This window comes from Myodes glareolus, chromosome 2 (genome assembly GCF_982192425.1).
Source record: "Myodes glareolus chromosome 2, mMyoGla1.1, whole genome shotgun sequence".
Classification (NCBI taxonomy): domain Eukaryota; kingdom Metazoa; phylum Chordata; class Mammalia; order Rodentia; family Cricetidae; genus Myodes; species Myodes glareolus.
This window is the reverse complement of record NC_142027.1, coordinates 122960215-122987839: the sequence shown is the minus strand read 5'-3', so window position 1 is coordinate 122987839 and position 27625 is coordinate 122960215. Positions and strand designations below refer to the sequence as shown.

General features: G+C 48.8%; 1 protein-coding gene and 1 pseudogene across 1 annotated transcript; one reads left to right on the top strand and one right to left on the bottom strand.

The window, feature by feature from the left end:
• Positions 1-220: 220 nt before the first annotated feature.
• Atp6v0a2 (ATPase H+ transporting V0 subunit a2) lies at positions 221-27145 on the top strand. Its single transcript, XM_087903641.1, has 20 exons — positions 221-435; positions 3972-4050; positions 7367-7464; positions 8932-9069; positions 10592-10680; positions 12364-12490; positions 14194-14276; positions 15459-15552; positions 16111-16323; positions 18153-18303; positions 18718-18854; positions 19258-19445; positions 19540-19630; positions 20199-20317; positions 21381-21591; positions 22488-22607; positions 23033-23152; positions 23683-23800; positions 24649-24820; positions 26289-27145. Exons 1-20 carry the CDS (start codon positions 319-321, stop codon positions 26392-26394), a joined length of 2571 nt encoding a protein of 856 aa, XP_087759767.1. The 5' UTR covers positions 221-318; the 3' UTR covers positions 26395-27145.
• On the bottom strand, positions 6048-6118 carry LOC125408836 (U6 spliceosomal RNA; annotated as a pseudogene).
• Positions 27146-27625: the final 480 nt, after the last annotated feature.

The window sequence follows — 27625 nt, the reverse complement described above, 5'->3', positions numbered from 1 at the left end:
CAGGGAGAGCCCATCTGAGGAGAAAAACTACACGCCAATGAAATAAACTCTAAAAGTCGCGAAGGTTAACCCGGTTAGGGTTCCCGCCTCCTGTGTACCGATTGGACGAGTCGTAGTGACGGACTGCCACAATCCTGATCGTTCATTGGTTATCTTGCGATGGGCGGTTCCCCGGGGCGGAACCGGAACCGGCTGCCGCGGTGGGCGGGGCGTGGCGGGTGGCTGTGGCGGCGGCTGAGCGGTGGCAGCGGTGGCAGCGGTGCGGAGCCCCATGGTGCCGGTGCGCGGGCCGCGGCGGCTGAGCGAGGCGGCGCCGCCATGGGCTCCCTGTTCCGCAGCGAGAGCATGTGCCTGGCGCAGCTCTTCCTGCAGTCGGGCACCGCATACGAGTGTCTGAGCGCGCTGGGCGAGAAGGGCCTGGTGCAGTTCCGAGACGTGAGTGTCCCGCGGCCTGCGTGCCTGTGCAGCCCAGGACTGGGCGCCGGCAAAGTCGGCTGACGTCGTGGGGACCCGGGCCAGGAGGTGGCTTTGCAGGCTGGCGAAGGAAGGCCCTTCTGAGGAGGTGGCCTTTGAGTCGAGACCCGAACGGGGCAGGAGCTGTCAACGGGGAAAGAAGAGGGTCTTGGAGATGGCTTTGCAGAGTAGTCAAGGAAGACCCCTCCGAGGAGGTGGTCTTTGAGCTGAGATCGGAACGGAACAGGAACTGGCAGTGGGAAGATGTGGAGGAGGACGGTACCCAGAGGTGGTTTAGCTGGGTAGCTAAGGAGGGGCCCCTCTGAACAGGAATAGGTGGGATAAGAGGCTGGAAGAGGGATGGGGAAGTGTGACAGGTTGTGATGATGCACCGGCATTGTTGACAAGTGACGAGGACCTGGGTCCCAGTATGTGTGGAATGGAGGCTGTCTCTGCGACTGTAGTAACACACTTGTCAACACAGCCATCGGCTTGTGTTCAGCCTCCGTGCACTATCAACCTCCGACCTGTCCTTGCCCGGCTTGTTCTTTCCTCATTTCCCACGAGTGGCACGGGCCCGGGCCTTTAGTGGCATTAATAAACAATGTCGGATGAATACATAAGCTTTTATGAAGAAACTTCTGGCCTTGGAGACTCTGAGCAAAGCAGATGAAAGCCCTGTGCTCCTGAAGTTGAGTCTGGGAGGACGCTGGGTAAACACTGATCATGAGCTATGATGATTAGTGTCATGGAGGAGAACGGTGCACAGAGGCTGCCGAACAGCCCCCCCCCCCAATACCTACTAATGAAATTGAACCATTGAACCCTACCAGTTTGGGCTTCTGACCATTTCTCTGTATCTTTCTGATGGGTCCATACTGCCATGATCTGATATAGGTGACTCTTACATCATCATGGGGACTCCTGTGTGACAGGCGAGGGCACAGGCAAGGTGTGGTGCTCTTCCTGGGTCCCAGAGCCACTTGGACTACCGTCCTTGGTCTTCGTACCTGACAGGTAGGGCGTGGTACTGTGAGTGGCACCAGAAAGATCGAGGCAGCAGTCACAAGGGAAACAGGATTTTATATCAGGTCTAATTTGCTCCATCCTGTTAGGACTCAGGCCAAGGTGTTTATCACGCTTCAATCTCAGGGGCCCAGCAAGCCCTGTAACCAGCTCAGAGCTTCAGGGTCCACTGAGTGCCGTGCGTGAGCTCCCCGCTGGACTCGGGATCCTTTTAAAGGGAGAGAAAGTGCAGCCGATCTTTGCTGAGCCTTCAGTGCTGCTCGGTGTCAGGTGCCTGAAAGCTTGGGCATTGATGTTCGAGCTTGTGACGGGTCCCATGCTCATTTATGGGGTGGGATCACCAACCCTTTTTGACTTACTCAGGCCTTTCTGCTTGTCACCCTTGGAGGGGTGGGGCACTGAAGGTTTTTCATAGCGACTGAAGTGGGGAGATCTGGACAAAGAGGGGCTGTGGCCCTGAAGAGACAGGTGGGCTCAGTTCCGTCTTTACAGTGAGGACTGCTTTCTTCCTGGCCCTGTGGTTGCCGGGACTGGAAAGGCAGTGAGTGCTGTAGCTTGGCCTCCTGCCTGCTCTTCTGGGTTCAGTGCCAGTCATATAGACAGGGTCTAGAGGCTGAGGCAGGGGATGGAGGGTTCAAGGCTAGCTCTATAGGGAGCTATCTCCATAAAACGAAAAAGGAGGCAGGGGGATGGCTCAGCAATTAAGAGCCCTTAGGGCTCTTGGAGAGGTTCAGAGTTCAGTTCCCAGCACCCATACCAGGAGGTTCACGGAGCTGTCTGTAGCTCCAGCTCCTTTGGATTCCTCAGGCAACTGTACTCATGAGCCCTCACCCTGACACACAGAAATAATAAAATAAATCATAAAGATCAAACAAAGGGGTCTGTTGGAATGTACTTCTACATCATTAGCTTTGAATTAAGGTAACTGCGACCTTAAGTTACACCCCCCCCCCCAAATAAAACATTTGGTAACCCACTCAATAGAAAACAGTGACTGTCTAAGCTGCTGCTGCTGCTGGTAGGTGTTTGTAGCCTTGTGGCAGGAGCACACCTCTTCACAGAAGAGCTGCTGTTGGGTTGAGAATTAAGCCACTGCCAAGGAAACTGGCAAGTGGAGCTTCAGGCAGGGCTGGTCCCTGGCTCCAGGTTCCTGTTCTCAGTTCCACAACAGCTACCGAGGCTGAGTCGTCTGGGTGGGCGTGACCTCCAGAAGTGAAAGGGAATGAGATGGTGAAGTGACCTCCAATTTTGATCCTTCTGATTAACGCTTTAAAAGTGGTTGGGAATCCCCAACAAGAGGGGAGCAGTTTCACACCAAGTCTAGTGGAGCCCAGTGCAAATTCTGTATCCATACAGATGCAGCTTGTGCCCTAAATGCCTGTCCTTGTAAATGATTATTAGAAAAGTAGGATATTAGCTGGGCATGGTGGTGTACACCTTTAGTCCCAGCACTCGGGAGGCAGAGGCAGGCATATTTGTGAGTTCGAGGCCAGCGTGACCTACAAAATGAGTTCCAGGACAACAAGGGCTACACAGAGAAACCCTATTTAGAACATATATATATATATGAAAAAATATATATGAAAATATATATGTATATATATATATATATGAAAAAAGAAAGAAAGAAAAGAAAAGTAAGATAGTGTTGTTATTGCCAAGAGTAAAGTAGCTGGACAGTGGTGACACACACCTTTAATCCCAGTCCTCGGGAGGCAGAGGCAGGTGAATCTCTGTGAATTCGAGGCCAGCCTGGGCTACAAGAGCTAGTTCCAGGACTGGCTTCATAGCTACTGAGAAACCCTGTCTTGAAAAACCAAAAAAAAAAGTAATTACTGTGTGTGATTTAGGAAGAAGTTAGCATGTTAACTTCTGACTCATTTTAATCTGCTTATTTATTTACTTATTTATTTTGAGGCAGGGTCTTGAACTCCAAATATAGTTGGGGATGACCTTGAACTTGTGCTCCTCCTGCCCTACCCCCCAGGTGCTGAAATTATAGGGTGTGCCACCGCACCCAGCTTTGTGTTTATGTGCCTCTGGGTGCTGGGTGGGTGCTCACCAACTGACCTAGTCACCCACCAATTTCCTATTGTTGGATGTTGGTGTAGATTTCCTCTGAGTTTAGTATCCATATTCATGATTTTTCTTTAAATCTATGTTTCTTCCTGGATTACTTCTGAGCCAAGGGCTATTATTCAGGCCTCACTTGCTGTCCAGGAAAGGCCTGTTAGTTCTCTGTCAGTGGCTGACGACGGTGGACTCTCCCAACCCTTTGGCAGTAATACTTTCTCTCAACAGAGCCTGTCTTAGCTCAGTGGCAGAGTATGACCCCAACACCAACACATTTTAAATGACTAGATAAATATAAACAAAATTTAATTTATCCAGTCCTGCATTTGATCCTACCATCAAAAATTTAAATAATTAGATTGACAAAAACAAATTTAAAATTTTATGAGCTTAAAACAAAATTTTCTTCCTTTTCTCAGCTCAACCAAAATGTAAGTTCTTTTCAAAGAAAATTTGTTGGCGAGGTGAAGAGGTGTGAAGAGCTGGAAAGAATATTGGGTAAGTTTGTCTTCCATTTTAATAATCCTAATACTTAGTTTAATATAAACTTATCTGTCTCTTTTAGAAAACTATAGACAAGCTGGGGTGGTATTGGCACACACCTTTAATCCCAGCACTCAGGAGGCAGATGCAGGTGGATCTGTGAATTCAAGGCCAGCCTGGTCTCAGAACAATACTAGGACAGCCAGGCTACACAGAGAAACCCTGTCTTAAAAAAACAAACAAGAAAGAAAGAAAAAGAAAAGGGAGGGGCAGGTTGTTCACTTTCCTGTAATTCACAGGTAGGGACTGTTACAAGTGTATCTTATTTTTTCACTTGTTCCATATACTTGTTACATGACTGCTGTTGGCCTTGTCTCTCATGTAGTGGTCCTTGCTGTGACATCCCTCTTGTTTAGTATAAACTGAGGCTCATCATTTGATGGCAGCAGAGTAGTATTTCCTGATATTGATGTGCCATGGTTAATCAGCCAATCCTGTATAGTTTTTTCTTATAAGTGAAAAACTCTCTCTCTCTCTCTCTCTCTCTCTCTCTCTCTCTCTCTCTCTATATATATATATATATATATGTAATAAAATAAAATATTACTTAATTTAAGACCTTATTTGGCAATAAGAAATGCAGGAAATAGCTGATAGCTGCCCTGATATCACTTGGTGTCTTTGCAGGCTCCCTTTGTGACTGGGCTAGGTTGGTGTTCTCTGCTTAAGTGTTGGAACTCAGTAGTCCTCGGTGTTTCCCTCACCTCTAAAACCTGCAAGAGTTACCCCAAAGTAGTCTGGCTGCAGGAGAGTCTGACTTTTGGGATGATTTCTCTCGTTAATAGATTCTCCACTTTTTTTTTTTCTTTAAAACTACGTTTTTCAAGACAAGGTTTCATTGTAGCTTTAGAGCTTGTCCTGGAACTTGCTCTGTAGACCAGGCTGGCCTCAAACTCATAGAGATCCTCCTGCCTCTGCCTCCTGAGTACTGGGTTTAAAGGTGTGAGCCCCGAAGGAATTGTATTTTTTTTATTCATTGAAAATTTCATACCGTTCATTTGACCATATTCACCCCATCTCTTCCTCAACTGCTCTTCCCTATTCCCCTGAACACTTCCCTCTCCCAACTTCTTGTCCTGTTTATCTTTGATGACTAACCAAGTCCACCTAGCACTGCCCTTGTGTTCGTGGACATGGGTGACTGACAGGTACCATAGCCCGCTGAGTTAAGTGGATCTGCGTACCCCAGTTGCTGTCAGTTGCTAATAGCTCCTCAGCTAGGCATTCCCCTTAATTAGAGATTTTTTTTCCTCTTTTTTTCTTCCTTTCTTCCTTGCCTTTTTGCTTTTTTTTTTTCTTTTTTTGTGAGTGGGGTGGATCAGAGTCTCATGTAGCCCAGGTTGGCCTCGCACTCAGTATGTTTTTAAGATTTATTATTATTAATTTGACTTTTTGAGACAGGGCTTCTTTGTATAACAGCCCTGACTGCCCTGGAATTCACTTTGTAGATCAGGCTGACCTCAAACTCATAGTGATCTGCCTACCTCTGCCTCCCAAGTATTGGAAGTAAAGCCATGTGCCACCCTGTCCAACATATTTTTATTGTTTTCAATTATGTGTGTCCATGAGTGCAGAATCCTTTGGAGGTCAGAGGTGTGTTGTATCCCCTAGAATTGCAATAACAGGTGGTTGTGAGCTGCCTAGTGTGGGAGCTGAGGATTGAATCTAGGTCTTCTGAAAGAGCAGCCGGTGCTGTTGAGTGCTGAGCCATCTCTCCAGCCAACACTTGAACTTTTTTTAGTTTTTCAAGACAGGGTTTCTCTGTGTAACAGCCCTAACTATCCTAGAACTAGCTCTTATAGACCAGGCTGGCCTTGAGCTCACAGAGATCCTTCTACCTCGGCCTCTGGAGTGTTTGGGATTAAAGGCGTGCACTACTACTACCTGGCAACACTAGACCTTTTTAAGTTAAGGGTTTTTTTTGTTTTTGTTTTTGTTTTTTTTTTGGAATGCTTGTGCAGGGGCCATGTTAATCTTCTCTGTATCGTTCTAATTTTAGTATATGTGCTGTCGAAGCGAGCACAAGTTAAGGGTTTTTAATATTAACAATAACATATTTTTAAAAAGATTTATTATTTTTAATCATGTGTCAATTTGTGGGTATGTTCATATAAGAACAGTGCCCATGGAAGCCGGAAGATGGCATCAGATCTTCTGGACCTGGAGGTACAGGTGCGAGCTGCCTAGCGTGGCTGCTGGGAACCCACCCGGGTCCTCTGCAAGAGCGGTGCACTGAGCCACCTCTCTAGCTCTAATGTAAGACCTTTTTGTTTTTTCAAGACAAGGTTTCTCTGTGTAGCCCTGGCTGTCGTGGATCTCTCTGTGTAGATCAGGCTGTCCTCTAACTCAGAGATCAGCTTACCTGAATTGCCTCCTGAATCCTGATTAAATTAAACACGTGTGCCATTATGTCCAACTTCCAACCTTAATGTTGACAGTAACTTCTAGTCTTGTGAAATCTTTTGCTTAAGGTGCTAGTTATTTGCATACTATTTGATTATGTGGTGGAGTGACATTATAGTCCTCATATAAGAGTCACTGGACAGGTCACTTGTGTGGAATGAGGCTTCTGAAAGCAGAGCAGAGAGCCACCTGGTTCCTTTCAGGGGAGCCTGGCTCTGCTCTGACTTTGGCTGCCAGGTTCTCTCTGAGGACCCTGTAGGAAATGCCAACAGGCTGCCTCTGGTCGGGGTACAGATCTGCGTCTACAGTGTGTTCCCAGTCTTCCCAAAACATGTTTCTTTTTTGTTTTGTTTTGTGTTTTTTGATAGAGTTTCTCTATGTAGCCTTGGCTGTCCTGGAACTTACTCTATAGACTAGATTAGCCTCAAACTCAAGAGATCTGCCTGCCTAACTCCTGAGTGTTAGGATTAAAGGTGTATGCCCAACTCCCAAATGTGTGGGTTGTTTTTTGTTTTTGTTTTTGTTTTTCCAAGGCAGGGTTTCTCTGTAGTTTTAGAGTTTTTTCTGGAACTCCCACTGTAGACCAAGCTGGCCTAGAACTCACAGAGATCTTCCTGTCTCTGCCTCCCAAGTGTTGGGATTAAAGGTGTGCACCACCATCACCCAACCTTCCCTAACATGTTTTAACCTGGGTTTTAGGAAGGAAAGGAGCTGGGGAGCTCTAGCCAGTGTGTGCCTGTCTCTCTGGAAGAAATTGCAGAAAGTGACAGGGACAGGCAGGATCTGCAGTCAGCAGGTTGGGGCTGCCAGGGTTCTGATTGCTGAGGGTCACCGTGAAACTGTCTGACTGTGTGGCTTTCTTTCACAGTGTACCTGGTGCAGGAAATTACCAGAGCTGATATTCCCCTGCCTGAGGGAGAGGCCAGTCCTCCCGCACCACCTCTTAAACATGTTCTAGAAATGCAGGTAACTGCTCCTGAAGATGCTGTCCGCAACAGTCCTGGGTCTGCCTAGTTGCCTTCACAGTCCTCACCCTTCACCTCTCTTCCCAGAGCTGTGGCCTAAAGTAACAGACAGTGGAGTGAGTCACACGCCCTGAGGGAACTGTAATGTGCTCTGTCTGACAGTAGAGGGCGCTGCTGGGGAGAGCTGAGGAGGATTTAGTCCCTTGTTGAATCATGGCGGTTTTTCAGGATACTCTCTGGGACTACCCATCATAGCACATCTGTCCCTGCACCAGTGCTGGCGGCTGCGGGCCTGGACTTCATGTCTTTCCCATCAGGACTCAGAGACCCAGGGAAGGCCTGAGTGATTCCATGTTGAGGCCAAAGGATATGGCGCCATTACCCCACCTCTCCAATGAATACTGGGTGGTGCCTAAGGCTCTAGACGATTTTATTTATTTATTTACTTATCTATCTATCTATCTATCTATCTATCTATCTATCTATCTATCTATCTATCTATCTATCTATCTATCTATCTATGTATTTGCTTGTTTGTTTATTGAGGCAAGGTCCCAGTATGTAGCTCTGGCTGGCTTTGAACTTACTTTGTAGACCAGGCTGGCCTTGAACTCATAAAACTTTGTTTCTCAGGCTCTGAGTGCCAGGATTAAAGGCCCGCACGAGCATGACTTCCCTTCTAGACTTTTCTTGTTAGGGTTTGGCACTTAGAAGAAATATAGTGGCTCTTCATCACTCTTCTGAAATAATTGCTGTGGTATTGCCGCGGCCCTTTGTGGCCTGCTGTTCTGTCTGTCTGCAGGAAGTAGCCAGCCACTTGGTGTCTGAGCTCACACCAAGCATGGCATCCTCCCTGCCGCGGTGACAGCCCTCTGGTTTGGCTGGATGGCCTGGTTATGACATTCTTATGGACAGCCATGCTGCTGGTAGTTTTGAGGATGCAGAGCACAGGGAGGAGGAGGAGCAGGAAGGGTTGTTTTGAATGAGTTTGCATGGGCTCAGTGGTTTGTCTTACAAAGTCTGTGTCTGTGGTTTGAATATGTAAAGCAGGAGAAGGACGCTAGGTTGTAACCATAGAAGCCTACATCCTTAGTTGTCTGGTGTGACCAAGCAGAGACTTCAAAACTGGAGGCAGGAGAATGTTTAGAGAAGATCATATGTTGTTGCCATTGTAAACAAAATGATAAAGATTGGTGTGTGGGGTGGACAAGCAGCTGAAGGAACGCTGGCAGCAGCAGATTCTGGGGGGCGCCATGTGTGGCCTGCAGGTGCTGGGGTCACTGCAGCCTGCAGGTGTTGTGGTTCGCACCATAAACTGAGATGAGCTGGTGAACCTTGCAGTCAGACCCTGGCTGGCACATTTCCATTCTGGCTCTTTGCCAGCACTGTGGCCTTTTTGAGCCTGGGTGACTGGGGTGAGGAGGCTGCCCCGACTAAGCCTGCTTTCACGGCAGCTGTGTTGTTGTAGGAGCAGCTGCAGAAGCTCGAGGTGGAGCTGAGAGAAGTCACCAAGAACAAGGAGAAGCTGAGGAAGAACCTGCTGGAACTGGTGGAGTACACCCACATGCTGAGGGTCACGAAGACCTTCGTCAGGCGGAACGTGGAAGTACGTGTGCCCGCCTGCTCGTGGGAGAAAGCACACCTGACAGTCCCCGCTCCTCCCTGTGTTCTGTTGTCAGTGCCCTTCCTGCTTTGGTTTTGAGGTAGTCTTGTGTGTTCCTGGCTGACTGCTGATCCCGGAGCCTCCACGTCCCCCGCCCTGGAAGTCAGGCTGGCTTTGTCACACTAGGCGTGCACCTTGCCAGCTCTGGCCCTGCTAACATTGACTTCTTTGTTTTTGAGACCAGATCTCACTATGTAGCCCAGGCTGGCCTTGAAGTTGAACTGATTTCCACCTCAGCCTTCTGAGCGCTGGTATTACAGACAGGAGCTGCTGTGTTTGGTGTAGATGTGTTTTTGTTTCGTTTGAAGTGAGACATCAGCCTCTGCTTTATTCTAGGCTGGATTGTACACTTCTTCCTGTGTTAGTGGTTTTATCAGAGACACTGCTTCCTGCCGTCAGAGGCTTTAGTTTTCAGTTCAGAAAAAGATTTTCTTTTTTCGGTTTTTTAAGACAGGGTTTTTCTGTGTAACAGCCCAAACTATTCTAGAACTCACTTTGTAGACCAGGCTGGCTTTAAACTCACTAAGATCCATCTGCCTCTGCCTCCCAAGTTGCTGTCCTGGCCTTTTTTTTTTTTTTTAACTGTTTCAAAGAAAACTTTTAAAATGTTTTAAATTTATTTGTTTTGTGTGTTGTGTATTGATATTTTACCTGCATATATATCTGTGCACCACATGTGTGAGTGGCCACCTGGGTGCTGAGAATCCAACCCAGGCCTCTGGAAGAGCAGTCAGTGCTTCTAACCCTAAGCCATCTTTCTGGCTTCTATTTTATTTTATTATTTTATGTATGTGGGTGTTTTGCCTGTCCACTAAGTGTGTAAATGGAGCCCCAGTTCCCTGGAAGAGGAGTTGGAAGCAGTTATGAACAGCGATGTGAGTGCTGGGAATCAAATCCAGGAACTCTGGAAGAGTAACAAGTACTCTTAACCACTGAGCCATCTCTCCAGCCCCAAGCAATGTGTTTATGGTCATGAGGAAAAAAAAATCTTTGTTTTTACAAATGGCTGTGAGCAGAGGGGGCAAGAGGAACCTCCTTACCAGTGAAGATTGGTTCACACAGGCGTTGGAGGCCCAGTGGGCTGGGGGTGTTTGTGTGGATGCCCCGAGTGTCACCATATGCTTAGAACATTCCATCTTAGTTACAGCTGCTCATCCTGCACCGCGCTGGGCTGTGCAGGCGATCGAGCCCTTCCCTTCTGAGGTTGCTCTTAATTGCCCTAGTTGTGACCCTAGATACAGTTATTGTCTCTTGAACCAAGGTACAACCTCACTTAGAGTCACTCCCATATGTGAATGTCTTCAAGCAGTTCACCTGACAAGCTTGATAGAGTGTTTCTCTCCTATGGGGAAGCTTGCCCGTCTCAGTTGTACCGATGCTCAGTTGTACCGTACCTCTGTGGACTTATCTGGGAGCTTGTAAGGGTGGAGTCTGTTAACCGTGTGCCTGCTTCCATGTCTTTCAGTTTGAACCCACTTATGAAGAGTTCCCTGCCTTAGAGAACGATTCTCTGTTGGATTACAGCTGCATGCAGAGGCTGGGCGCCAAGCTGGGGTAGGTGACAGTGCGCACCAAGCCCTTCCCGTAGACTAGGAGACGTGGCCATGGTGCGGGTGAATGGGCCATTATAGCCTGGGATTGGCCCAGGGTGAGCGTCTGTCGGAGAACACTGGGCTCCTGTACATTGGACTTAATCACACAGTGTTGACGTAGCTGAATGCTGCGGGGATTTCTTCCCTTGGTCTGTTGAGTTGGAAAGAAGCAATGTCTGTGTCCCCAGTGTTGACTCCTGTGAGCCTGACGTAATTGTGCCAGGAGTCGGAGGGCCGCTCATAGGAGTCGATTCTCTGGGGTTAACTCGCTCGGGTTCTGTTTAAATTATGTTTCCAGTGACGACTTCTGCTTCTGCCTCTGTTCTTCTGTTTCCTTTGTTGTTTGCTCCTCATCTTCATGCTCTTCTTAGACAAAGTGTCATGGAGCCCAGGCTGGCCTCAAACTCACTATGTAGCTGAGGATGACCTTGAACTTCTGATTCTTTTGCTTCAGCCTCCCAGGTGCAGGGATGGCAGGTGTGTTTCATCTCTTTTTTATTTTAATTTTTTATTAATTCTTTCTTTTTTTCCTCCTCCTCCTCCTCCTTCTCCTCCTTCTTCTTCTTTTTGAGACAGGGTTTCTCTGTGAAACAGTCCTGGATGCCTTGGAACTCACTTTGTGGACTAGTGATCCACCTGTCTCTGTTTTCTGAGTGCTAGGATTAAAGGCGTGCATCATCATCATCTGGAAAATTCTACTTAATTCTTTTTAAATTCATTACTTTTTTTAAAAAAAATTTACTTTGTTTTTTAAATTTATGATTTTCTTTTTTAATTTTAAGAAATGTTTATGCATATGGTTGTTTTTGCTTGTTTGTATGCCTGGATACTATGAATGTTCCTGAGGCTCACAGAGGCCAGAAGAGGGCATCAGATCCCCTGGAACTGAAGTTATAGCCCATCATGAACCACCTTGGGGGTACTGGGAATTAAACCCAAGTCCTCTGAAGGAGCAGCCAGTGCTCTTAACTACTGAGTTATTTCCTGTTCTGTTTTTTTTTTATTTTTTATTTTTTAACATTTACCTAGTGTGTATGTTTGGGATTGGTACCTGCATGCCATGGTATGCATGTGGAGGTCAGAAGGCAACTTTCTGGAGTTGGCTCAGTTTTTATTCTTAGAATGGGAATTTTATTCTTAGAACAATGACTTAAATTTTTTTAATTTAATTTTTGGAAGTGATATGAACTTATGCCAAACTCCTGGCTGAGTTCTGTGCTGTGGCTGTGTGTTCTGAGGATAGACATCTGTGTCCAGTCCCGCAGCTGATGTAAGCAAGTGGCTGCGAGGCTCCTTCCCCTCCAGGTCTCCACTCCTTTAAGGAGCAGCCCTTTGGGCAGGAAGTCCTGGCTGTGGTGGATTCTACCCAATCTACCTTGCCAGTGCCTGGGGCTTATTGTCCTCTTCCACACTGGCATGTCCAGGGTCTTCAGTGTAAAGAGCAGAGCAGCTGGATATCTGGTTTGGTCTTGAAATTCCAAGACCTTCCCCTCACTAGCGGCTCAGCTGTCCATGGAAAAGGCAGCTTCAGCAATGCTTTGTCTAGCACGTGAGCATCTTGCCGCTTGATGGCTCTTGGAGCAGCCTTGGCTGGCGGAGGTGGAGATCTCTCAGTCCTAAAACCTGGCCCCTTACTGTCTCGCAGGTTCGTGTCTGGCCTGATTCAGCAAGGCAAAGTGGAAGCATTTGAAAGAATGCTGTGGCGGGCCTGCAAAGGGTACACCATCGTGACCTATGCAGAGCTGGACGAGTCCCTGGAGGACCCCGAGACGGTGAGTGCCTGTCACAGGCAGAGCCCTGTTCCAATCTGTGTGCACACTAGCCCTACAATTCTCCTAAGTCTGGGCGTCCAGACCCCACCTCAGAAAGCAGCAACTCCATGTCTAAGGTTCAGGGCAGAAGCCTCAGGACACCCGTCTTCTCCCCTACTTCACTCTATCCCCAGACTCAGAGACTGAACTCAGAAACCAGGAGTCTGGTTCATGCTGGTTCCCTTGCTCAGGCCGCTCTGGTTGGGATTTTGGCTGTACTTTTCTTGCCTCCAGGTGGCAGCAGCCCCCACCTGCACTCTTGCACCTGCCCCGCCTCCCCCTGGACTCCTCTCAGCCTCGTTGAGCTAACCCTACCAGGGCTTCTCACTGTTCTCAGAATCTTTCTGTGGCTTCCTGTTTACACAGCAGAAAGCCCCAAGCCCTTTGGTGGCTTGGGCCCTGTCTGGCCATGTTCAGCTGGCCACCACCTCCCAGTGTGCTTCTCTGTGTACTTTTCCCTTTGTTCCAGTCTTTGCCCAGGTCTGTGTAGCTCTCTCCCTCCCCTTCATGGCAGTCATCTTTCCTGGGACCTTCTTTCCCGCCTGTTTTTTTTAAATTTAAATTTATTAATTTATTATGTATACAGTGTTCCTTCTACATGTCTGCCTGCATGCCAGAAGGCATCAGATCTCATTATGGATGGTTGTAAGCCACCATGTGGTTGCTGGGAATTGAACTCAGGACCTCTGGAAGAATAGGCAGTGCTTTAACCTCTGAGCCATCTCTCTAGCCCTCCCACTTCTCATAGATGGCCACACACACCCTGCCTCACTGCCCCTCCAGCCTGTTTTTTCTGTAGGGTCCTCCGCCGTGTTGTCAGCCTGACCATAGCTCTCTTGGCTCACTGCTGTTAGCGTTGGCAGCTCAACAGTGGCTGGCAAACAGGCAGAGCACCTTCAGCTAGCTCTGTTCCCAGTGCTGGGGGCTGAGCCTGGCCCCGGTTCACATGAGGTGAGTTCTACACTTCCCAGCTCAGCTTCATAGAAGTCTGTTTCATTGTTCATTGTAATGATGGCTGGTCCTCATTATTCACAGAATTATGTTGTTTGAAGTCACAAATTATGTAAATACTCAATTAGCAAATGTTATGGGGTTTCTCTTTACCTGGGGCAGCGTGGGCTTGCTCCTCCAAAGTCTCTTTGTCGCTTTTCATCAGTGAGCCACATCTGTCTTTATTTTGTGTTTCTCTTTGACTTCTTGTTTACTGTGCATTGTTGATTTTTGGGAACTGTACTCTTACCTGTTGGCGAGTGAGGCTTTCCAGAAGGCTGCGCGACTGGATTCTAGATGTATATGTATCTTAAACAGCACCATCACAACAAAAAGGGCCATCGTGGCAGTAATGGAGGAGGGTGCTTGGTTACAATATAAAAGCTGACCTGGGAAGAGGCAGACCTCGGCCTCGTGTGCTCACCCGCTTACTGGAGTGTGTGGCTTGCAGATGCCTGTGAGCCGGCGTGCGTGCTGCTGGTGAGTGGGTGATGCAGTCTTGTTGCAGTCATGAGTTTGCTGCAGTCAGAGCCGCTGCACTGTCTGCCCTGACAGTGGACTTGGTCTGGGGGCTGAGGGCAGACTCACTGTCCCCTGTGTGTCTGCACCATATGCCCTGATGGTGGACTTGATCTGGGGGCTGAGGGCAGACTCACTTCCTGTGTGTCTTGTAGGGTGAGGTCATCAAGTGGCACGTGTTCCTGATATCCTTCTGGGGCGAGCAGATCGGCCACAAAGTTAAGAAGATCTGTGATTGGTGAGGAAAGTTGTCTTTTCCTCTTTTCCAGTGCTGAGAAAGGAGTAGGTACTCTCAGGCCAAGCAGGCCCTCTGCCCTGAGCTGCAGCAGGCCTCTGATTCTTCTGTTTATTTACTGCATCTAGGACTTGTCAGGTGCACGCTGGTTGGGCAGACTGTCAGCCTGACTCAGTCTGTGATCACCTGGGGAGAGTGTAGGTGTTGGGTCCCCTAGAGGCGAAGCTATAGACTATTGTGAGCCACAGTGTGGGTCCTGCGAACTGAACCCAGGTCCTCTGGAAGAGCAGCTGGTGCCCTTAACCTCTGAACCCTCTCTCCAGCCCCAGCTTGTATCCTTGCAGCAGACACATTTTAGTGTGACCAGCAAAGCCACTCCAGCTTAGTGAAGCCGCTTTGTTGCCTTTACCAGGCTACTCTTGGGAGATCTTGGGAGAGGGCTGGTGGCTCCTGCTGAGAGAAAGGCATCGCTTAGCAGGCAGAGTCGGGCGACTGTGGTTTTAAGGCAGCGTGCTTCTGGCGTTTTCTGGGTGTCTGAGGCCATGGTGCCTGCAGGACAGATCAGGCCTCAGCCCACGGCTCAGCCTAAACAGCGTCAACCCTGAAACAATAGCCAACTCAGACTTATGATTCTCCTCCCTCTGCCTCTATCTTCTGAATGCTGGATTACAGACTGCACCACCGTTCTGGCATGTCTTCTAAGGTGTGCTTTCTGCCTGTTAGGTGTTTTTTTTTTTTTTTTTTTTTTTTTTTTTTTTTTGGTTTTTTGTTTTCTTCTTCTTCAAGACAGTAGACAGGATTTCTCTGTGTATTTCTGGTTGTCCTAGAATTTGCTCCGTAACCTAGGCTGACCTCGAACTCAGAGATCCACCTGCCTCTGTCTCCTGAGCGCTGGGATTAAAGGTGTGCGCCACCACTGTTCAGCTTTCTTGGTGGTTTTTAACCTCAGGATATCTGCATTTCAGGAAGGCAGGGTGGGTTGGTTTGAGAGCATTTTGAGACCTATTTCCTATAGCAGCCTGCTTGTAAGGCCTCCCCATGGCAGGTGGCTATGGCTTTGCCGTCAGAGGACGGCCCTGCCTGGTGCTGCAGGCTGTGTGTCTGGCTTGAGTGAATCCTGGTGCTGGTGGTAGAAGCAGCCCTTCTTGTCCTACCAGACACCAGACTGTTGAATTCTGTCCTTAGTTACCACTGCCATGTCTACCCGTATCCAAACACGGCTGAGGAGCGCAGGGAGATTCAGGAGGGGCTCAATACTCGGATCCAAGACCTTTACACTGTGAGTAAGCCGGGGCTGGGAGCATGTGAGAGGCCTGGTAACTGGTTGTGGGTGGTCACCATGTATTTCTGACATCGGGGTGTCTGTTTTGTGGTTACAAAGCCAGGAGTGGTGAAGGGACTTAGACAAACAAGCCCTTTGTGTCTCTTTGGTCTACTGGATTGTCCTTTGACCATGGAAGACAAGCTTGAATGCTGGGCGTCGTCCCACCTGCTTGTTTAATTTGACTTTCTCTTGATGGTGTTGAGGAGTCTGGATAGCAATATCAGAATCAGATTTTCACACATGGAAACAGAAGGAAAATGGGAGTTGGTAGCTTCCAGGGCTAGGCCATCCTGAGTGTAGGTGAGAGTCAAAGGGCTGTTTGGGTCAGTCAGGTCATCATTCTGCCAGTGATAGAATGTCTGAGCTCTTCCTGTGCCCTTGGGGCTCTGTTCTAGGAGGTCACCTGGTGTCTCTGACCATTCCTGGTGTTACTGCCATGGGAGCAGGTACCCAGAATGCTCCTCCTTGGAGGTCAGGCTGGTGGACAAGAACTTCCCCTGCTCGGCCCCACAGGTGCTGCACAAAACGGAGGATTACCTGAGGCAGGTGCTGTGCAAGGCGGCCGAGTCAGTGTGCAGCCGGGTGGTGCAGGTGAGGAAGATGAAAGCCATCTACCACATGCTCAACATGTGCAGCGTTGACGTCACCAACAAGTGTCTCATAGCGGAGGTCTGGTGCCCCGAGGTGGACCTGCCAGGCTTGCGCAGAGCGCTGGAGGAAGGTTCGGTAAGGCTCGCGCCCCACTGACACCCCCAGACCCAGAACACTCAAGAACAGGGTGTGTCGCTGGATGCGGTGCTGCAGGCTTGTGAGCCCCAGGACTAGGGAGGCTGCGGCAGGAGGATGGAGAGCTTGAGGCCAGCCTGAGACATTGTCTCAAGCAAGACAGAAAAAGTTTCTGAGTGCTGGCCAGGGCCTGGTCAGACACGGTTTTCAGACAGGGTTTGAAGAGTGGCTCTCTGGGGCTGGAGAGATGGCTTGGTGGTTAAGAGCACTGACTGCTCTTCCAGACGAGTTCAGTTCCCAGCAATCACATGGCAGCCTCACAGCTGTTCGTAGCTCCAGTTCCAGAGGACCTGTGTGACACCCTCACAGACGCAACAACAATGCAGAGAAAAAATAAATGAATGAAAGAGTTGGTCTCTCTGGCATTGTGTGGGGGAACGTTTTAAGCTGTGTTTCTGAGTAGTCCTGTACTGTATGAACCACAAGAGAAAGACTTGAAGAAAGGCCGTGGAAGCTCTTCCTGCTGACCACAGCCCTTTCTGCCCCTCCCTCAGGGTCACCACTACACTTCTGTTCCGTCTCCGTCACTTAACCACATTTGGCCAGATAGGGCTAGGGATTAGGCAGCCTTTCTTTTATTTTGCTTTTAAAATGAAACCCCCGTGTCTCTTTGTAATTTCTAAAGATCTGTGTTTGGCCTGTAGTTCCACTGGAAAGTCAAGGATGGTGGTTGGCGGCTGACATGGCTGCTTGAAATCGGCTCCCTCTAACCAGCAGATTGCATGTTGTTCTTCCTGCTGAATAAAATCTCTTTTTATGCCCAGGCTCTGTTGCAGGCACGCTCCTTGGTTTATTAGCTGGGTTCAGTCCACCAGGTACAAACACCAGTGCGCAGAACAGCCTGTGACCTTTGAAGCTTAGCACCTGCCAGTCATCTAGAAGGACCCCCCACCCCCCTGCTGAGTGAGGCTGGGCTCCTTCCGGCTTCTCTCAGCTCACCTTCCTGCTCACATGCTCACCATGCTCTTTGCCCCGTGCTGGTCTTTCTCTCCTCTGCTTTTCATTGTAGATGGTGTGCATTTCTGGGCAAGTGTAAACATGACCCTGAACTGGGCTGAAAACTCACAGAGAAAATTCTGCCACAAAGATAAAATTTTGTTTTTTCTTCCCTATTTTCTTTTTTGTAAATTAGGTAGTGTTGTAGCTGTGTCTGACTTCCTTTTTGCTGAGCACTTTAAATTACTTTTATTATGCATTGTGTCCATATGTGGGTACTACCGTGCCCGTGGAGGTCCTGGGGATTGAACTCAGGTCGTCAGGCTTGTAGGCAAGCACCTTTACCCACTGAACCATCTCACCAGCCCTTTCTTGACCACTTTTAAGAGATAAAGTCCTAAAAGTCCTAGATATCAAGGTTTTTTCTTTATCTTGCTCTCTTTTGTTATTTATTTATTTATTCATTCTGTTTGAGGTATGGTCTTGCTCTGTTGCTAGGCTGGGCTCCCATTTGAGGTTCTCCTGCCGAATCCTCCCAAATGCTGACACCCAGGCCTTGTCAGCTTCCACTGCCCTGGGCTTGATTCTGTTTCCATCCACCTTATCCCAGCATTCCATTTCCGCTCCCTAGTTCCATTCTGCTCTCCTTCCAAGGGCCTCAGCTCCAAGTTCTGCCTCATGCCACTAGGCTCTGCATGGATGTCCGGTCTGGCAGCTTACTTCTGTGAACACGCACCCCCCCACCCTGCTGGGGCGTGGCCAGCTCATCTGTGCCTATCTGTAGCTGCTCTCGTGGACAGTCATCTTATTTTTTTTTCTTTTCTGTGTGGAAGAGAGAGAGCGGAGCTACAATCCCCTCGTTCATGAACACAATCCCTACGAAAGAGACACCACCCACTCTGATCCGCACCAACAAGTTCACTGAGGGCTTCCAGAACATCGTGGACGCCTATGGTGTCGGGAGCTACCGAGAAGTGAACCCAGGTGGGCATCTGAACAAGGCTGGTCCTGCACTTATGTCAGCTCACCTTTGACTTTTGTTGCGATTCTGAGACAAAGTCTTACCTATAGCTCTGACTAGCCTGTAACAATCCCAATGTAGCCCAGGCTGGCCCTGAACCCTTGGTGATCTTCCTGTCTCTGCCTCCTGAGAGCTGGGATTATAGGCATGTGACACCATGCCCAGCCCTGTTGGTCCCTTTTGATAAGGGAATGTCATAGATGCTTGTCAGGCAGGCTCACTACTGTCACTTTGTCAACTTTGTATAGCATTTAAATGCCCTTACTGTCCTGTCTTGAGAGAGAGAGAGAGAGAGAGAGAGAGAGAGAGAGAGAGAGAGAGAACACGTGCTGACCCAAGGCCTCTGCTGAGAACTTGCCAACCCTCTGTCTCCACAGCTCTCTTCACCATCATCACCTTCCCGTTCCTGTTTGCTGTGATGTTTGGTGACTTTGGACACGGCTTTGTCATGTTCCTGTTTGCCCTTTTACTGGTGTTAAATGAGAATCATCCCAGACTAAGCCAGTCACAGGAGGTAATGCATGCCTGCCAGCCCATGCAAGGTGGGAGCCATGATGTTGTGGTACTGGGAGAGAGCTGTGCTTTGTCCATTGTTTTTTTCTGTGGGGAGTCATTGAGGTGGTCTTAGGTAGTCTGGGCTAGCCTCAAACTTGTTACATATCGAAGGTTGGCCTTGAACTTGTGATCCCCTTATTTTCGCCTCCTGAGTTCTGGGATTATAGGTTTGTGCCCCACACCTGGCTCAAGAGCTTTGAGTGTAAAGCTCTATAAGAGGAGTGTGCCTGCCACCCCTGGCTAAGACATCGCTGTTGGGGTTTTCTGGGAAGGCCCAGAGGAGTGGCTGGACAAAACCAGAATGAGCTTCCCCTGATCCACTGTCGAGTGGGTGAGTCTGTCATCACTGTGTCCTCTCCCAGATCCTGAGGATGTTCTTTAACGGCCGCTATATCCTGCTGCTGATGGGGCTGTTCTCCGTGTACACCGGCCTCATCTACAATGATTGCTTCTCCAAGTCTGTCAACCTCTTTGGCTCCGGGTGGAACGTGTCTGCCATGTACAGCTCCAGTCACTCTCAAGAGGAACAAAAGAAGATGGTGCTTTGGAAGTAAGTGGTCTGTGAGCAGAAATGCGACAGGTAGGGTGTACCTTTCTCAGGCCCTTCCTCTGCAAATGGCGACATTCTCTGCCCTCTCTTTCAGTGACAGCACCATCAGGCACAGCAGGACTTTGCAGCTGGATCCGAACATCCCTGGAGTTTTTCGAGGCCCCTACCCTTTCGGCATTGACCCTGTGAGTGCTTCTTTTCCTGAGTGAGGGGAGCTGCTGTACCTCTGTTAGTGTAGTCAGTGGAGTGGCCTGCCACCTGGGGAGCCAGGTCAGTGCAGGAGTGGTTGGCAGAGTCATGGGGCCATGGTCATATCTACCAGTCTTTTCCTCTGGGGTATAAGTAACTCTTCATGGGCACCAAACAGGCTCTGAGCTGCTTCATTGTTTGATCTGGAGAGGAGGATGAGCCCCCTGCAGCCAGATCAGCAGTGCTTACAGCCTTGCTCAGGAGAGGCAGGCTCCCTAGATCAGCAGTGCTTACAGCCTTGCTCAGGAGAGGCAGGCTCCCTAGATCCAGCAGTGCTTACAGCCTTGCTCAGGAGAGGCAGGCTCCCTGGATCCAGCAGTGCTTACAGCCTTGCTCAGGAGAGGCAGGCTCCCTGGTTTTGAAATTGAAGCCCTGGCCTGGGAAGTCAGTTGAAAACACCAAGAGAAGGTGTTATTCCTCTGTAAACAGAGAGTGACCCAGTCATTTAGGAGCTCTCTAGTACCTGCTAATGGGACTTACTGCTTCTGTTTGGTTTGATCCTAGATTTGGAACCTGGCCACAAATCGCCTCACTTTCCTCAATTCCTTCAAGATGAAAATGTCTGTTATTTTAGGAATTATTCACATGACTTTTGGTGTCATTCTGGGAATATTTAACCACTTGTAAGTACATGTTTTAACTTGTACCCATGAACAACCCACAACTGCCTGTAATTCCAGCTCCAGGGAGATTTGTTGCCTTTGGTTTTGCCATCAAGTGCACCCCCCCCCCCCACTCACATATACTTACACATAATTGAAAATATATATATATATTGGTTTTTCGAGATAGGGTTTCTCTGTAGCCTTGGAACCTGCCCTGGAACTAGCTCTTGTAGACCAGACTTGCCTTGAACTCACAGAGATCTGCCTGTCTCTGCCTCCCAAGTACTGGGATTAAAGGCGTGTGCCAGCACTGTCTGGCCAAAAATAATTTTTAAAGTTGGGGGTTGAAGAGACAACTTAGTGGTTAAGAGCACTTCTTGCTCTTGCAGAAGACCTGGATTTGGTCCCCAGTGCCCATATGCTGGTTCACATCACAACTGGCTATGGCTTTAGTTCCAAGAAGCTTATACCCTCTTCTGGCCTCTGTGGGCACCAGGCATGTACATGGTGTGCTGACAACATTCAGGCAAAACAATCATGAAGAAATTAAATAAATTTTTAAAAATTGATTTCATTAAAATAATATTTTAAAATCTTAAAAAAAACAGCAGCAAAATACCCTAATATTTTGAAGTCAGACTCAATAACAATGTGTTTGTGTGTGATTCTGTAGTTCGCGCTCTCTCTCTCTCTCTCTCTCTCTCTCTCTCTCTCTGTGGGGGATCTGTGTGTGTGGTTCTGTAGTTCTCTCTCTTGTGGGGGGGATCTGTGTGTGTGGTTCTGTAGTGCTCTCTCTTGTGGGGGGGGATCTGTGTGTGTGGTTCTGTAGTTCTATCTCTTGGGGGGGGATCTGTGTGTGTGTGGTTCTGTAGTTCTATCTCTTGGGGGGGGATCTGTGTGTGTGTGGTTCTGTAGTCGCTGTCTTCTGTGGGGGATCTGTGTGTGTGTGTGGTTCTATAGTCTCTGTCTTCTGTGGGGGATCTGCAGCTCTGACTTCGACCAGCAGGTACCCATGGAGCCCTGGAGCGGCCTGTGGCACCATGGCGACAGCCTTTCAGCGGCCTCATTGACCCTCTTGCAGGCACTTTAGGAAGAAGTTTAACATCTACCTGGTGTCCGTCCCTGAGATCCTGTTCATGCTCTCCATCTTTGGGTACCTGATCTTCATGATCATCTACAAGTGGCTGGCATACTCGGCAGAGACCTCTAGGGAGGCCCCCAGCATCCTGATCGAGTTCATTAACATGTTCCTGTTCCCGTCCAGTGAGACACATGGCCTCTATCCTGGGCAGGTGAGTGCTCCTCTTCTACCCGGCAGTGACAGCCCCTGCCTTCAGCCTTCTCCACGGAGTCTGTGATAAGGAAGGCTACACCGAAAGCAAGACTGTGAGCGTATTCTACTAGTGTTCCTGGTTTTCCTTTTGCAGTGATCTCGGGAAGTTATTAACTATAGTTTGACTCCATTTAGATTTTTTTATTTGTTTTGATTTTCAAGACAGGGTTTCTCTGTGTAGCCCTGGCTGTCCTGGAACTCACTCTGTAGACCAGGCTGGCCTCAAATTCAGAGTTCCACCTGCCTCTGCCTCCAGAGTGCTGGGATTAAAAGCATGCATCCTAACTGCCCTAGCTAGATTTTTTAAAAATAATGGAATGCTTTATAAATTCACATGTCATCCTTTTTTGCAGGGACCGTGATGAGCTCTCTTTGGTTCCAATATTTCAGTGTGATGCCAAAGCGAGCTCCTGCTTAGAATTTGTGTGAGTGTGGGTACCTGTGTCTTCAGGGCAGAGGTCAAATTTGGATACCATTCCTCAGGCATGATGCACCTCTCATTTGTATGTGTGTGATAGTCTATCCCTGACCTGGAATTGTCAGAGTAGGCCAGGGTGACCAGTGATGGAGCCCCAGGAGCCCTCCTGCTCTGCTCCCCAAGGGCTGGGTCACAAGCTTGCAGAGCCACAGCGGGCTCCAAACTCAGCTCAGACTGAGGCATTACCCAAACCTCCATTTAGACTTTTACTGTTTTCAAAGCAGTATTTCAGTGCTGTGCCCTGAATGTTGGGAGCTGGAAGAAGTGCAGAGGATTCCTTGGTCACAGGGACTTAGCAGTCATCTGTCTTGTGCCCCTGGCCCTCACAGTCTACTCCACACCCTTCCATCTTCCTGCCTTCTCCCTTACATCCGCAGGCGCATGTCCAGAGAGTGTTGCTGGCCCTCACTGTGCTGGCGGTCCCTGTGCTCTTCTTAGGAAAGCCGCTCTTCCTGCTGTGGCTGCACAATGGGCGCAGTTGCTTTGGTGTGAGCCGGGTAAGTGTGCTCCCTGTGTCCCAAGGTTCTGATTCCTCCAAAGCTGGCCTTATTTAGAGCCTGGATGTTGCTGTTGGGCTGCAGCTTGGGGAATAATACTGTTATAACATGCTCACACAGGCCTTCCCTCAGGTCGCTCCATGGATACTCCTGGGTGTAGAAGTGGAGGTGTCAGGTCACGGGGCAGTTCTGCCGTCCTTCTCTAGCAGCTGGAGTGCTCTAGGCTTCCAGTTTCTTGATCCTTGCCAACACTTATTATTCTCCACTTCCCGCCATTGCTCTTTGACAGTCACAAAGCATATGAAGTGTGCATTTTCTTGGAGATAGTTTTCTTATTCCCAGAGAGCTGAGCCATAAGGGAAGCAGCTACTTGGGTTTTGTCCACCCTGAGGCACCCCGGCGCTGACAGTGCTCTTTACCATTAGAGCGGCTACACACTCGTAAGGAAGGACAGTGAAGAGGAGGTTTCTTTGCTGGGCAGCCAGGACATAGAAGAGGGGAGCAGCCGCATGGAAGAAGGCTGCCGGGAAGTGACGTGTGAGGAGGTGAGCTCTGAGCTGATGGGTCGGGTGAGAGGGGACGCTGGTCATTGGCTGTGCAAGTGTGGTTGTCTGGTTATTATTATATTTTGTGGTTTTCATCCGGGTCAGGTAACAGCATCACAAGTTCACAGAGCAAAGAAAACTGGGTGGGGAAGAGCCAGGGTGCTACAGTCCTTCCTCTCAAGGGGACAGCACCCTCTACCCTCCCTCCCCAGCCTCAGACATGAGGTTCCCCTGAGCACCTGTAGCTGGGGAGTCCATATGAGTGCTGGCTAGTTTTGGAGGCCAGTTCAGATGTCACTGAGATCTCTCCCGTGGGCCTTTGTGGCAGTCGCAGTTCTAGGCTGGTGCTCGGGTTGTAGAGAGGGGACTGAAGCTTGAGTAGAGTCAGGGAGCTCGTGTTGGGGAGGGGACTGGAGAGACCAGTCCCTGCTGTCTCTAGGCGTTGGCATGCTCTATCGTTGAGGCTGGCCAGGGACTCACAGTGGAGCAGGTTTGTGATATGGGGTCTAATGTTCTCTGTTGTCCCTCAGTTTAACTTTGTGGAGATCCTGATGACGCAGACCATCCACTCCATTGAGTACTGCCTTGGCTGCATCTCCAACACCGCGTCCTACCTGAGGCTTTGGGCCCTCAGCCTGGCGCATGCACGTATGTTGCTTAGTCCTGTGGAGTGTGTAAGCTCTCCAGGTGGTGGTGGACCAGGGCTCTTTGTTGTTTTGACCCACCTTCTGATCACGCAGGTTCCAGTCCTGGCCTAGGCACAGAAGGGCTCTGCGAACTGAGGGCCTGGTAACCTCTGGCGCGGATGCTCTCCTCTGTTTCATGTTTCCGAGTGTATCCTAGCCATTGCTTTACTCACTGAGTGGAGTCTTATTTAAAGTGAGTGTGGCAACTGCTGAGACATAGCTCAGACTCCTAGTGAGTCCTCATGCACGGTTCTGCTCATGTGCAGCTGAGCCCAGCCTGACTCATCCTCTGTGTGAGACACACCTGACAATTACGCTGACAGTTGTAAAGAGAGCCATGTCATTTTTGCTCCAGCCTGGAGGTAACTGATCACTGACTGAATTCACTTCATTAACAGTGAAACGTGAAGTTGTGTTGCCTTGGTATTCCATGACAAAGCCCTGGGATATGTGGCAGAGATAGGTAGTCACAAGAGGGTACTGACCAACATGGGACAGAGCAAGGCCCTCTGTGTCCCAAGACAATGAGAGTGAAGAGGCTGTTGTTGGCACAAGACTCAGACTTGAAACAGGTCACCTTGCTAGGTTCAGACAGGACTCTCAATCTGGGTCCAGTCCCTGAACTTGCTGAATTAGCAATGGGAAGGGACAATGGAGCCCCCTAAGATTGTTGTTCTTCACAGAGAAAGCAAGGAGGTTCGGGTCCTCTGCTTCAGGGGTAGGCTGACTGGTGGTCATTCCTGCTGTCCCGAGGGTGGTGAGAGGGCTGATGTTTTCAGACTGAACTCTGCTCAATGGCTTCTTTTGCAGAGCTGTCCGATGTGCTGTGGGCCATGCTGATGCGTGTGGGCCTGCGTGTGGACACCACCTACGGGGTCTTGCTGCTGCTGCCTGTCATGGCTTTCTTTGCAGTTTTGACTATTTTTATCCTTCTGGTCATGGAGGGGCTTTCTGCATTTCTCCACGCCATACGCCTTCACTGGTAAGTGTGACATGTGTCCTCCGAACATATTTTAAAAGTGGAAGTGAGGGCTAGAGAGATAACTCAGTGGCTGAGAGTGAGCTGCACTTTGAGAGGACCCCCCGTTCAGTTCCCAGCACCTGTATCAGGTGCCTCCCGGCCTCCTGTCACTCCAGCATTAAGGCGTCCAGTAGGTGCCTCTGGTCTCTGCAGGTACCTGCACTAGTGTGCACATACACAGGACATGCAGTGCCATAAAAGTATAATAAATCTTTTGGAAAGGGTGCAGGAACTGGCGGAAAGGCTCAGTGGTACAGCTACCTGCTCCCAAGCCCAGTTCAGTCAGCGGGACCTGCATGGTGACAGAGAGAACCGATGCCCAACAGCTGTCCCCTGACAGTCACATGTGCACTGGCTAAGTGCACACACACTCACATGTGCACATGTTAATAACTAATACAGAATTAAAAAGCTGTGAATTAGCAGTTGAGAAACACAATGCAATTTATTACAAGTAAAAGAAAATTTCTATATGTGAAACAATTGTGTGTGTTCTCCCTTTTTGTTGTTGTCGTTGTTTTTATTTTTTTGAGATCGGGTCTTGCTGGCCTCGAACTCACAGAGATCTGCCTGCCACTGCCTCCCGAGTGCTGGGATTACAGACAGGTGCCACCATGCCCAGCTTATGTATGTTCCCACTTTTATTTACATTGGGACTGGCAAGTGTCACTGATGGCTTCTGGATTAGTACCTTCCTTGTTGTTGTGAGGGCAGAAGTCAACTTGCAGGAGCTGGTTGTCTTTTTGTCGTGTGAGTCCTGAGGATTGAACAACGGTTGTTAGGCTTGGTGTCACGTGCCTGTACCCCCTGAGCCCCCTGAACCGTCTCGGCAACCTCCAGGGTATTCTCAGTGCTGCTCAGTATGTGTGCCTGGCTGCTGCTCTGGGGTTCCCGTAGCCGGTGTGACAGGGGAGTCCTGGTGTCTTTTCCTCTGTGTCTGGTTATGGGAGCTGCAAGTGTGCTCAACTTTCTGACACCTAGGGGTGGAGGGAGCAGGGGACTGGGTGTTGAGGTGACACATGGGAGCCTGGCTGGATGAGGAAGCCAGTGTGGACTTGGGAAGAGAATGACAGGGGAACATGTTCATGACAAGAATGTGAAGAAATGGGAAGATTTTATCCCAGGGACTTTTTTTTCTCTTTCTTTCTTTCTTTCTTTCTTTCTTTCTTTCTTTCTTTCTTTCTTTCTTTCTTTCTTTCTTTCTTTCTTTTTTTTTGCCTGCTTCCCTGGAGCTATAAGACAACACAGGTCCTGCCTAGAACCCCAGTGTGTGCATAGAAGAGCTAAGAAACTCGGTCAAGTCTGTCCTGGTCTATGGTGGAACTTCTTTAAAGAACTGTAGGAACATCATTTCACTCACAGTTCTGTGTGCAGTCCATGATGGGGAAGGCATGGCGTTTTTAATACGTATTTGTTGTTCTTTTTGTAGGGTTGAATTTCAGAACAAATTCTACGTTGGTGCAGGCACCAGATTTGTTCCTTTCTCCTTCAGTCTGCTCTCCTCCAAGTTCTGTAACGACGACGACATCGCATGATCACATGGCTGCAGCCGTCCGCTCTCAGGGTTATGGAGAATGATCATGTTACAGAATTCCCTCAAGTCAGATTTCTGACGGGAAAATTCCACCCTCGATGATTGCCTTACGACTCAGCCAAATGATTCTGTAAGATACACCTCTCCTCGTGTTGAAGATTTTGTAAAGCTCACCACTTCGGACACAGAAATTTCATTGGTTTTTATTATGAGCAAATGTAAGCTATGCCAACATTACATTAAAGATATTTTTTTAATAAGTGTAAGATTGGAGGAGAAAAGCCAGCTAAATGGCTAGCTAAAATTGTTTTTAGATTCTTGATTCCCTTCCAACTTTAAAAAAACACAAAAGTTGTTCCATCACGAGAAGACGTCCGATACCATAGTTTTCTTCAGACATTCTGCTGGGCCATCAGCAGATCCCCGCACCCTGCTGGCTCAAGAATGTATATGTGTTCTGCCTGGATGCTGTCGGAGTCACAGGAGGGGATGGACAACATAACACAGCAGATGGCTTTCCTGCTTGTTTTTACAAGAGCCTGCCTGTTACCCTTATGTCAGACCAGTCCAGAGCCTTAAATCCCGGTGCGGCTGCAGAGAAGACAGGTGAAAGTAATGTGTATTTTTGTAGCAAAGAACAAATGAAGCTATTTTGCCACAGAGACCTTGCTTCTGCTGGGGAACAGTGTAATTTTTTACTTTCACAGTAATTCTAAATAAAGGTCTGATGGCCACAGTTTAATTTCTAAAAACTCTTCAGGTCAGTTGAAAACTAATTCTCACTAATCTGTTCATTCATCGTCTCGAGCAGAGGTCACCTGCTCCTGTGTCATTAGCTCTGCGTGACGTGAACTCAGCCTGCTGAGCCCTGATCCATGCCATAGTCTCATAAATTATGTTCATCTTCACATTTTACATTAACTGATTTTAGATTAAGCATTTCAGAAAAGAAGCCTGCGGCTGGGGTGTGACTTGGCTGCTAGATCCCCAGAATCACGTCTTATTCCTGGCACTCAGAGGGTGGAGGCAGGGCGTTACCCTTGGCTGTGTGGTAAGCTTGGGGCCAGTCCAGGCTATATGACATCCTAAAGAGAAAAAGTAATCTAACATATTTCTTCCCTCTTGAAATTTTGAGTCACATGCTACTACTGAGGTCCTGTTCATCCCCCTGCTCCACCACTCTGTGTAGTAGAGAGTGGGGCCAAGCCTTTGGAATTTGGGATTTAGCAGCT

What these genes read in the sequence shown, in the direction of transcription:
- Atp6v0a2 (XM_087903641.1), top strand. Translation starts at nt 319, where the DNA reads ATGGGCTCCCTGTTCCGCAGCGAGAGCATGTGCCTGGCGCAGCTCTTC. An exon ending in AGAGCTGGAAAGAATATTGG is followed by an intron (nt 4,051 to 7,366) that starts GTAAGTTTGTCT and finishes TTTCTTTCACAG; the next exon opens with TGTACCTGGTGCAGGAAATT. An exon ending in AGGCTGGGCGCCAAGCTGGG is followed by an intron (nt 10,681 to 12,363) that starts GTAGGTGACAGT and finishes ACTGTCTCGCAG; the next exon opens with GTTCGTGTCTGGCCTGATTC.